This window comes from Eutrigla gurnardus (assembly GCF_963514095.1).
Source record: "Eutrigla gurnardus genome assembly, chromosome: 8".
Lineage (NCBI taxonomy): Eukaryota > Metazoa > Chordata > Actinopteri > Perciformes > Triglidae > Eutrigla > Eutrigla gurnardus.
In genome coordinates, this window is record NC_139922.1 from 15,516,566 (window position 1) to 15,528,667 (window position 12,102).

The following is a 12,102-nucleotide window of genomic DNA, read 5'->3' on the forward strand; positions in this document are numbered from 1 at the left end:
AAATAGCATAATACAAAACAAACAAGTCTTTGTGGGAGTTTAAATTGTTTTTTTCATCGTATGGAAGCATTTTTTTTTTATTCAGTACTTGTGGTGCTCAATATCTCAAAATACACTATAACCACATATAACCAGCAGTTTGTTGACTTTGCAGTTTCATGTCATGTCACTGCGCAAATCCATGATGACCCAACGTGGAAAGTTGAACAAATTACATGCGAAGTTAACCAGGCTGCTGCAAAATAACTACTACATATAAACTCCTCACTTTAAACTAATTCATGATTTGGCGTGGCATCCTAAGGATGGACATTGGACGAGGGAAACAATCCCAAGGTGCATTGTGTGTCACGGATGATTTCCAATATAAGGTATCCGACGTGCTCAATAGTGACATTTCCATTTATTTAGTGCTTCACTGACAGTTTTGTTCCCAAAGCTTGTTTGTTCAAGGCGGCCCCGATACCAATAATTACAGAGGACAAATTAAACCGAACAGGATGTAACTAGTCAAACTTTTCATGGCGAGCCAAGAATTATAGCAATAACCACAGAGGATAAAACAAACAAACATGACAGAGCAAGCGACTTCAGCAAAGATTACACTCTTGTTGCAGTTGAATGTTAGAAAGAAATGTGATCTTAATGAGTATCGTCAGGATCATCCCTCTTTATAGTCATGGTTAAAACGTACACAAGTGGTCCCAATCTGGTGCAAAACATAATTAGTGGTGCACTGGCCACGCCCTGAGCGTCCAGAATGCACTCCAGAACAGGTACTTCCAGGTACTTTATATTCTTGGAAGTACCTGTTCTCTGGAAATACACAACAGAGAACAGGTCCTTACAGAGAATAACTTAAACCACAAACGGCTAAGTAAAGATCTTCAGATCCTCACTGACACTCCACAAGTTAATATCAGTGGTGATGGTTCTAAAGAAAGGTCTGATCATGATGCGCCACTAAAGTAAAGTTCCTTTGTTTGGTGTTAAAAAAAATGCCAGCAAGAACTTTTTTCTCTAAAATCATCTTTAATAAAGAGGTCTGTGCTTCCACATATTTACAGCGTAAACTGCTCCACAGATAGAAGAAAATACACTTGGAAATGCATTAAATATTGAAATACTGAATTTCACTTGCAAGAAAAAAAGAAAAAAAATATTGTTTCTACCGGATGAGAAAAAAAGTTTTAAAATAAGACAGAAAGTAGCTTCAAAGAGAGTTTATCTTTTGGGCCAGTTGTGTCGGAATCCTCTGCAGAGAAGGAAAGAGAGACTGGTGAACATGCTGCCATGATTGAATTAGCAGAGGCAAAGAAACCACTGTAAATTGTGTGTGTTTACCTATCAGACTTTCCAGGCAGGTACGACATACTTCGGTTCCCGGCTCCACAATTAGATTTTTGTCCCTTGGGATTTTTCTGTTAGATATACGATTTAAATTAGTCACAAACTCATGAAACACATATTGTTCCGTTAATAAATAAATTAACAAACTTATACCTTTTTCTTGAAACCGGTGGCTTGCCGATTTGGATCAAACTGTGTGTTGTCCTTCATTTTGGTACCTGAAGAAACAAAGCAGGTTAACGGCGCGGACTTCATTTTTATAATGTCCAACTAACTGAATGTAAGGGAAGTAGTGACATCAGCAAAATAACTGATGCATGCTTACCGGCAAAGACTTTCATGTTGGACTGACTGTAGTCGAAGGGTTTGAAGTCGTCTTCGGGGGCCGGTTCCGTCTTCGCCGGCTTTTCTGCAGATTTCATCAACTTCTTGCTCTGTTTGGGAGTCGACTCTCCAACCTCACTGGCCACTCTCTCTCTCTTCTTTCCGCCGCCTTTTGCAGATTCCTATTGAAATTGGTCAGAAACATTACACTCTGAACAATACTTTGATTAACAATATAATTAATATCATCTTAAATGTCTGAATGTAGCCAGCTACAACATTAAAATGCATCCTAAGCCTAGATGTTACTGCATCAATAATAATAGTCTAATATTATAATATATAATAATGCAAGAACACAAGAGCCCATTTGGCTGCACAATGAGTAAATTCACTTTTATACTTCAAATATTTTCTTGATTATATAGCCTACTACTACTTATCCTTACCCTACTGAAATTGTAGTACGAGTACTTTTCCTTAAGTAGAAGATCTTAGTACTTTTTCCACCTCTGGTATTATTAATCGATGACACTGGCTGTCATCATCAGCATCTAGCTCAACCGTCCCTATGCGCCCACAGCTGCTCGCTACTCAAGTTGATTTTTGAGATTTAATTGAAATTAAAATAATGAGTTCTACAGCAGTTATTCAGGCAGCAGATTAGCGGTTGAAGCTACAGCTTCAGGCCGATATAACAGAATCTACCATTAATTTCAGTTGCACAGTAGTTTTTTCTAAATCATCCTTATTTGTGAGTTTGATTAGAGGACGTCAATGAGTTACATGAGATATTCCAATCAACAAAATGTATTTGCTACATTGTTCTTATGGTTGGGCAACAAACTTTGAGTCTTGACAAATCAAATGTTCTTTTCGATACAATCTCCGTCTCCTTCCACCTGTCTCAACCTGCTGCTGGAGCCCAAACACAGCACTAACCCGTCTTAATATCAATCCTAATATTAGTGCAGTAGAAGCTTTTGGAAACCTTTCAAACTGAAATTGGACAAGAAAACTTCGCTACTAAAGCGTCGGCTGAATCAGTTCCCAAGAAGAGCCAATATTTGCCTGCTGTTGGCAGTTGACAAGTGTTACTTTCAAGCACTCCTGCCAACACTTCTGACTATAATGCATGCCGCCAACTCGGTCCAACGTTTCAGCTTAAAACAAACTGTTCACTTAAGCCCTCGCCACACAATGGGTTGCTGTGGTGCATGCCATTGCTGTGTGCACTGGCGACTATTGGCTCAAACACAGTGAAAGGCAGAGGGGGAAGGGGGTGCCACCAGCAGCAAGGCGAGAACAGAACACGATGTACCGAGACGTTTGTCGCACCGAGCTTTTAAAACGGAGAGGAAACGGCATATGGCCCACGGAGAAGCCTCTGGGCAAAAAGTAAGTATTGTTGTCCCCAGGAGGGAGGAAAAGCATTTGATGAGTGGAGGGCCTGTCTCTAATGCTGCAATCCCACGCCGTGTGTTCTTCTTCCCCAGGCACATCATGTGACAGATATAAATATTAACAGGCCACTGACACGCCTGTGCTGCAGACTGGCAGCAGCGGTTCACTTGCTTGTGAGTCACCCTATTTATGTGCAAAAAAAATATCAGCCATCACTTCAGTAAATGGAGGGCATCGCAGAGGGTTAAACTGCCTATTACCACACTCTATCTTTCATATGCTGCGCCGGGCTCTTTGTGTGAATATAACACCTCGTGTTTTTCGTGGCTATGTACCTTCCTAACGGGGACGTCAACGGCGAAGTTGACAGAGTGCAAAGTCTTTCTGAAGTGGCACAGAAGAAATATATGGAAGAGAGAGCAAACCACTCACCGCTGCTTGCTGGCGAACAGTAGCGACGTTCTTGAGAGACTCCTGGTAACTCTGCTTCGCCGCCTTTCTTTCCTCTGTGGAAATCGACCATTTAAATACAATGAGGGACGTTACTTTGAAAAGAGGGAATTTAGATTAAGTTCAACACCATTACCTGCCAATTTCTTTCTTTGTTCCTTTGCTTCTTCCTTGACTTTCCGCTTCTCCTCCAAGTCCTTCTGTTGCTGCTCGATACTCTGCAGCTTCCATCTTTTGCTAATCTGTAAATGTGATGGGACAACTATAAACATTCACACACAAAACACATAAGCCTGGATGTGGATGAATGTTTGGAACGCCTCGATTACCTCAAATATTTTCGAAGATGGGTCGAACTTGGCATTCTTGCTGATGTGCACATCTCCGGAGGGTAAATACTGAAATCCCAAGAAAGATAGCTGAATAAAGTGTTACTGGTTAAATAAAATGCTAATAGTGAGGGTAACTCCCTGGTCATCTCTTACCATCCTGAAAGGGTTTTCAAAAGACTCAATGATATGTCTGGCTTTCATCTCAGCCACAGAAAGGGACTCTTGGTCTTTTTGGATCTCCAACTCCTTTAAAAAGGGACGCAAAGTTCTCACATTAGGTATCACAGTCGGACACATTCGTCCTGCTGTATAAAGTAGACTAAAAGTTGATTTCTACCTCAAACTGTATGATTTTAGCTTTTGCCACAAGACCGCTTGTTTTCTGTGCATCAACATCCATGTTTTCTTCATCTTCTGAGAAAAGTGTCCCTTGTTTAACAGGCATTTCTAAAAAAGAAACACATTTGTTTGAGGCCTAAAATATGAAATTCCAAAGATAATGCAGAATACGTACGAATATCAGGCTCACCATCAAGAGGACAGGGGTGGAGATCGCTGTCGGAGACCCTGGACGTATCATGAGGACCAAACAATGTGACCTCTGGCTGGAAAATGACACAACATCACATTAATTTGATCCTAAGATACTCAATGCAAAAACTAAAAATTCCATCTGGTTTAATCGGCTTTCAACCAACCTTTTTTATTGGCGTGAGTCCTTTATTCTTTTGAGCAACAATCTCAGCCTGTGTGAACGGATGAAGACATGACAATATTTGATGGATTTATGTACCTTCATTGACAAGTGATTTCACATTGAATTTACAAAAACACTCCCACTGCTGCCAAGCAGCTTTCCTCACCTTAAGGAGGGGCATTTCTCTGGCTTGCTGCACTAACAAATGGAGCTCATTGACGTGCTGCCTCACGAGTGGGGGTACAGGGTTACAGCAGGCAACGATGCCCTGAGGCTCTCTGAGGGGATACAGATGAAATACAATGCTGGAGATCATTCAATTAAAACACTAAACTCACCTGTTCTAAAAAGGGAGAGAACAACGCTGATAATTACTGAGAATTTAAGTGGGGAATCTAATCAATTTACCTGGGCAGCTCCTCAGATATCTTGCTCATCATATGAGTGGGCAGGGTGAATCTAAACGCACAAGCAAGGTTTTATTGAAACACGTTGAGACAGATGCAGAATGACTTTGAATGATACTTTAAGCAGAGAGATTGTGAAATCTGGCTGGGCACCAACTATAAATAGGAAAACAGCCCGAGCGGATTTCTAGAACAGCGAGTCCATCCATTTCCAAACAGCCTACCCGGTGCTTTCATCTTCCTGCCTGGCCAGCTTGTCCCTCCAGGCAAACAGCAGTCTGAAGGCAGTGAGCTGCTGGGTGTTAAAAGACCTTTTCTGCTTCCTCTGGAGCTGCAAATACGACTCCTCTGTGAATATGGGCTTCACGTATTTCTGTATGGGAGGAAGGCACACAGTGAACCACGACGAATGTCAGAAAATGCTGGTGGTGATTACGGTGTGGAAATTGAATAAATGACAGTGATAAAGAAACCATGCAACAACTGGACAGAGGGGAAATTATGACAATGGGTAATTGTTGGCATCCTTTTTCATTTTCATGACAATGATATAAAAATATCTCTAATCATTACACCCTGACGAGTAAAGACGAGATGAGGGGGGACACATTAGATATTCTTTTCCTTCCGACAGCCGACCCCCATGTACTATTTAGAATGGTCTGCGACCCATTAAACATAACCAATACAACTATATATAAAAACAAATGAGCAGAAAGTTTGTCTCGTCATGCTGCTGGGGCGAATGATATCAGATGGAACATAGAGATAGCGGCTTGCTAGCCACCCGCCTCGGGAAGTGCATCTGATTCAGGGTTTCCATTCGGTTAGAAAAAAATCCTGAAAGACTTCAATGTCTTAAACGAATCCGAGACATTTCAGTCAAATATGCGCTTCAAAACAATTGATAGGCAGGCAATGGATGATATTATCATGAACAATTGACATTTTGGCTGAAGACACGGCATCAGCGGTCTCAGACTCGGGCTGGATCTCATAAACGCCGTCCTCGTCACGCCCGCCTGCTTTCAGAAGGGCTCTGCCAAATATTTTCGAAGCTTCATTCATAATGATGACATTCAAATTCTCATCACTAATCCATTTTCACTCTGCAGCGACGCACCTCGGCGCTCTTGAGTGCATGCACACATGGAGGGGAGGTCAGGGGAGAAGTGAAGATTAAGCTGTCCGTACCGGTTACAAAACAGGCTTGGTCGTGAATATTAGCGAATTAGAGAATATTTCTAAAATTAGATTCCAGTGGGAGCCGTAGGATTGTTGCCAAATTGTGCGAGCTAAACATTTCCAATAAATCCAGAGTGTTGTTGAGTCCAAAAGACAAAATGTATTGGAAAAAAAATGTTTTCATCTGGGCATCAGTAGCTCACGTGCTCATCAGCACTGATTGGACAAAAGGTGCAGATTTTTAAGGGGAAACTTAATCCTAATGGTGTATGATTTGAGATTTGTGCTCACCTTCAGAGAAATGTCTTTGCTCTTATTCCAGACACTTTGCAGCAGACCAGGCTGCCCGTGGTTAAAGTCCAACAACTGCGCCCTCATACAGTCATAGATGTAAGGGAGGTAGTGGGTGTCAGCCTTGGCATACTGGACCATCTCATCTGGCAAAGGGCTACAGGGCAAAGGAAATGGGCATGTTTTTAAAAATCAATAATATCAATCTGAAATATATGATGGCTTTTCCTGTTAAGAGATTAAAAATAACACCATTAAACCTTAAACTATCAAGCATGAAGAGGCCCTGTCGTATCATACCGAATCCTCCAGTCAGCCAGCTGGTAGCGTTTGTCCGAGTCCACGTTGCAGAAGTGTTTGAGCAGGTGGTCGAGGGAATGTCGGGCCAGATTCAGAGCTCGGCTGGCTTGATGAGTGTCAAAAAGGTTGACGACATACAAGCCAAAGTCCCTCTGCAGCCATTCAATGTCAGAGTCAGCGCCGTGAAATATCTGAGAACAGGTGGGAAAGCAAATTCAGCTGAAACAAATTCCTTTTGGAAAAAACAACATTTGGTTCATACATTAGTATTTTTATACAAAAAGTATTAAAACTGGGGCCAACATGAGACATTTTCCCATTTGGATTATTGTCACAGCAGTTCAAGCCTACGCAACACACATTTTCACAGGTATCCTACAGTGTATGAGTCACAGTGGCTCCCACACACCGCATGACATCCACCAATTTGATCAAACTCCGCGGCTCTGAGACACCCAAAGAAACTCGGGCTCAGAAGTTTTCAATATTAAGTCTGTACAAATGTAGCAATCCTACACAGGTGGAGACTTTCTTCTCCAGGTACGGTAATATAGTCTGAGCCATCTTCAATTTCATCTGCTTAAAATATAGATTTCCTTTGGGCCTTTTTAAAGCCATTTTAATTGCTGAGATTTGGGAACGCAATAAAAAAGCTAGACAAACCTTTATTACACAGAACCAATATGGCGAGCGGAATAAGTGGTTGGACAACCAGACAGGTTCCCTTTAAATATCCTCAGTTTTAATATCTAAACCACTTATTTGGAAAATTCTATTGCTTCATTTTCCACATTCAGAGAACAACAATAATAACATTGCACAAGACAGAATTTAACACAAACTACACCACTTCTCCCTGCCGTAATATAATTTAAAATATATATACAAATATTTAAAAGAAAAACAGGTTGAGAACTCATCTAATCAGACGTGATGAAGATCGCATCATCCCGTTAAACAGTTTAAGGTAACAGGAACAAATATTTTGGGGAGTGGTCCCATTACCTTGACAATAGCTGGGTCAGTGAATGCCTCGTTGAGGATGTACAACTCGCCGCGGAGCTCAATGGTGTCGATGATGAAGTCCTCCTCTCTGGTGGAGATCTGCATGAGACAGGTGAGGCCGAGGAAACTCCTGTAGGAGTGGTGCTGTCATGGAGAACAGAGCGTTAAACAGAACACTTATACTCAAGGACCGTAACCATCAAAATCAACCACATCACTGAACCAAAGCCTTCCTGACACAACATGTCAGCATTATTAGAAGCCTTGCAAAGGCACAGTGTATTGCCTGGCTCTCGTATTGGATCACATTACATTATAAAAGGCATCCATACAGTATATACAGGATATTGTGCCCATTCCATGTTCAACCAAAAACTTTTTTTAATCTCGTACCTCTAAGTCCACTGCAAATTCAGACAACTTGCAAAGCTTCTCATTCAGATCCACCAGATCCTCCAGTGAGTCGATGAAGGAGCATTTGGTCTCCTCCATCGGTTTGAACATCTAAAAAAGAACCAACCATAGATTTATATTAAAGCCTAACTCACACGAGAGGATTATATTGTAGGCTCATTATAACTTACCTGTGGTTCTGGCTTAGACAGAAGGCAATCTGGTATCGTGAAATGATCCAGTTCATATTGGTACGGGTGTGCAAACCTTCACGGATCAGAAGCACAAGTTAAGATGGACAGAAGAGAGTTAGGATTTTTTACATTATTATTACAAAAGAGAGGACTTACATGTCTTCAACATGTTCCTGAGTTCTCTGCTGGTGAATGAAGTCCGCCAGGGCAGCCGGGACATCAAGGTCTTCAGGTCTCTCTTTACGGATTTGTTTGTTGGTGAAATCTACGTTTGGAGAGCAACGACATGTGTTACACAAGTTTATGAAAACAACAGAGAACAACCAGAGTGAAAAGTATCTTACAAGAAGGAAGAGGCTTTTTCGCATTGGGCTTGATGAAGATTTTGGGAACAAATGGCGTGTTGCTGTTGTCAACTTTTTCCTTGAATTTCAGCTGAGGCCTCGCAACATTCTTGGCTTGGAGCAGACGGAACGTCTCAGAACGACTCCCGGAGCGACGCCCAGAGCCCGGACCCTGATCAATAAAAACATGGTTTGAAAGAAAATGGTATGAATATTCATCAAGTGTTCAAAATAACTATTCAAGAGCCTTCAGTGCTGGACTGGCAAAGAATGTGTAAGCTTGGAAGTGCCCCAAAAGAGGTTAATTAGCCAACCGTGCGATTCCAGCTGGAAACAACAATCTTGGGAGGCTGAAAGCCTGCAGGCATGACAGGCTGCTGGGTCCTGTTCACGCCATCGGCTTCATCAAGAAGAATCCCCTGGAAATGAGATAAGAGAGCTCGGTTGGTCTGCAAAAGACTTTTTCATGTCGACATTTGTGAAACAACAAAATCGTCGGGTCATACCACTCTTTCGAGGATGACGTCGTTCGAGTCCACGACCAAGTCAAACCTCTCCTCCAGCCCTGTCAGCTTGTTCCGGTCTCTCAGTTGAGATCTGCAGCCGTGGTGCTGCATTAGCTGACTCATGCTGAAAAGGGTTGAAGATATTTATTTTTTCTCTTATTTTGAAATAACAAGTGAAGCATTGAAACAGGATGTGACATAATTGGTCTGACAAAGGTCATCAGGAAATAATGAGTGGATCAATCATAGACTGTAAAAGGACTAGGAGAAGGATGTTTCAGTATGTAGTATGGTAGTGAACAAACTGGGGCGATATGACATTACTGGGATCAAATACTCCCACCGTTACCAAAGGTAAGACACATCAAAATGGTAAATGGACCTGCATTTATTTAGCACTTTTCTAGTCTTCCCAACCACTCAAAAGCACTTTACACTACATGTCTACATTCACATACTGATGGCAGATGCCCATCAGGATCTACTCTAAACACATTGTGCAGCCTTCACGATCTTAGTATCTTGCCCAAGGACAGACACGGGGGCTGGAGGAGATTGAACCACCGATTTTATTTCCGATTTGAGGATGGTTAGAGGTGAACTTTGACCTGTCAAGCATTGCACAGGCTTTGAGTGAACGGGACGGGAAGCCGATACACACAAACAGCGATACACACAAACACTCACCAGTGTAAGAGCTTATCTCCTTGACTTTCACAGAACTCCTGGAAGCCCGGGAAGCTCCGATAGAAATCATATTCATCTCCAGTTTGAGGTAAGCTGGCAGATGCTTTGGTGGCTGATAATACGGCACCCAGTCCGTACTGCAGAGAGACAGGTCAGACTAATATTAGAACATGTAGGTACATACAAATGTACAGAAGGGAAGGCTTGCATTGCTTTTTAGTGTAATGTCGAATACATTTTTACAAGGTTATTCCTATATAGTGAAACGTGGTTGTTACATATTTTGACATTTTTAAGTTCAAACTAATATGCATCATTAACGTTTTTAATAATGACTTGTCTTAGCTATTTATCTTTATAAGAAAAGACCTGCTTCAGGACTTTCCCCCCCCTTCTAACCATTTACTATCTATGTTCACCACTTTAGCTAGCTAAATAAAACAGCGTTACCGTTAGCCCTGAGCTCGAATGAAACCTGTCAATATTTTTTTGACGAACACATTAAACGACAGAATCAATACATCAGGTTGGTCGAATATCGACATTTCCTTGCAGCTCTACATGCAATGTTTGTGAAACCTGAAAACGTGAACTTTGAGACAGACATGTTTAAGCTAATTAGCACACCAAAGAGACTCAACTCCCCGAATAGCGACTGTTACCAGTTGCTTAAATATATAAAAGACAAACATAAAATCAGTCATAAAGTCTTGTGTCAACGGATAGCGAAGCTTGTCTTCTACCAACGCCTAACTTAAAATACAACCACAGCAACTAGTAGCAACCGAGCTCATCCACGTTGCCCCCCTGACTGCTAGCCCGAACACGCTGCGTCCAGCTCGGCTAAGTTCACTTACTTTGACAAACGCATCCACGTCTTTAAATCCGGGACACAACTGCTCTTCTTCCTCGTCGTTGGCTTCTGAATTGGTGTCTTTAAGTCCCTCTTTACTCTTCGTTGAATCCATAGTTTAGTTTAGGTGCTGTGTGTACATGTGAGCCGCAGGAAGCAGCCTCTCGCCTCGATGTTTTTCTTCTGCGCTGCCAGGAAGGAAGCTGAGGGGGAGAGAGAGACACACAGCGCCACCTGGTGGCGTGGAGTGGACGGGCCGCGAGAGGACGGACCATATTTTCAACAAATGTATTGCCAATTTAAGAGAAATATTGTTACACGACCGCGTGTACAATGTTTGTACTTATATCTGACATCATTCCCGACACGTGTAAATGTTATTTCACACATCTGCACCATTTTAATGTTGTCTTTGTTTTAATGTTGTGTTGATTTCTCGCACTCAGATTAAGATCCAAATCAAGATCGGTCGTACATATTAAGACACTATTCCACGGACAGGCTCTGGTGCTCAATGTACCCGTTCAATGCAGTGACACTGCAGACACTGCCTCCCTTGTATCGCCTCGCAACCTGACGCTGCACCGTGGTGCTGGTACCATGAGGGGGCAGTATTGACATTTGCAATCTGCAGCGACTGAACTACAGCATCTGCACTGTGTTGGTGGGCTATAAAGAAGTCATATACACCAATCATGTCTTAGCCAATAATCTCTGTAGGAGCTATCTAAGCCATATCAGAATAGCTGCATTTTGCAGTTCGCAGCAATAGAGGTGATGCTGCGGGTATAGTAATCATACATAAACGCCCAAAAGCCCAGTGTTGTGATTCAGCAGTCGATAGCATGTGGAGAGCCATTGCCGAAGTATTGACACACCAGCTCATTATGGATGATCTGCGGTGTGTAGGGAGAAACCTCTCTTTTCTTCACTTCCCCTTCCTATTGATCTCTTCACAGGGTCCTCTCCCTCTTATTATCTTAAAAGCATCTCTGCAACACCGGCTCAATCAATATTTCACAGTAGCTTTCCATGTCATCCCCTTGTTTCAGTGGAAGGCATGTGAACTTCCACAGATACATGCTCTAGTTCTTTACAAAACTACTGCACACAGCGACCTAGTTGTTAGCTTTGTGTATTATTTGATATAGATTTGAAATCTTAGATTCCCTGTGATGATATTCCTTATTATATAATAAAACAATTAGTAAATGCAACAAAAGCCCTTGCAAGTGTGTTCTTTACCCACCGAATAGGACATTACTGCTGCCGTTTACGCTCATTTAAGTGCTTTTTCATAATATTATGCATTTTATAGCTATGATGGTGCCTCAAGGCACCACTCAAATTCGTCCTGCAGTAAAAGACACTAAAACTGCT

The 12,102-nt window shown here is 42.0% G+C and overlaps 1 protein-coding gene across 1 annotated transcript; it reads right to left on the bottom strand.

Moving 5' to 3' along the window:
• Window positions 1–1,023: 1,023 nt before the first annotated feature.
• Window positions 1,024–10,897, bottom strand: exosc10 (exosome component 10). Its single transcript, XM_084015769.1, has 25 exons — window positions 10,727–10,897; window positions 9,870–10,006; window positions 9,183–9,306; window positions 8,991–9,095; window positions 8,677–8,848; window positions 8,489–8,597; window positions 8,330–8,405; window positions 8,139–8,249; window positions 7,746–7,889; window positions 6,741–6,931; window positions 6,441–6,597; window positions 5,189–5,337; window positions 4,966–5,016; window positions 4,724–4,835; window positions 4,559–4,606; window positions 4,390–4,465; window positions 4,198–4,307; window positions 4,014–4,106; window positions 3,858–3,926; window positions 3,665–3,770; window positions 3,511–3,584; window positions 1,676–1,856; window positions 1,504–1,568; window positions 1,345–1,421; window positions 1,024–1,255 (listed from the first exon to the last, which is right to left on the bottom strand). Exons 1-25 carry the CDS (start codon window positions 10,835–10,837, stop codon window positions 1,225–1,227), a joined length of 2,679 nt encoding a protein of 892 aa, XP_083871895.1. The 5' UTR covers window positions 10,838–10,897; the 3' UTR covers window positions 1,024–1,224.
• Between the last annotated feature and the right edge of the window lie 1,205 nt (window positions 10,898–12,102).

Bases quoted from the DNA above. Each gene is read 5' to 3' on its own strand.
- exosc10 (XM_084015769.1), bottom strand. From the start codon at position 10,837: ATGGATTCAACGAAGAGTAAAGAGGGACTTAAAGACACCAATTCAGAA. The intron at 6,598-6,740 runs GTATGATACGAC...TTTGCCCTGTAG, and splicing joins CTGGCTGACTGGAGGATTCG to CCCTTTGCCAGATGAGATGG. The intron at 3,771-3,857 runs GTAATCGAGGCG...TCACATTTACAG, and splicing joins CATCTTCGAAAATATTTGAG to ATTAGCAAAAGATGGAAGCT.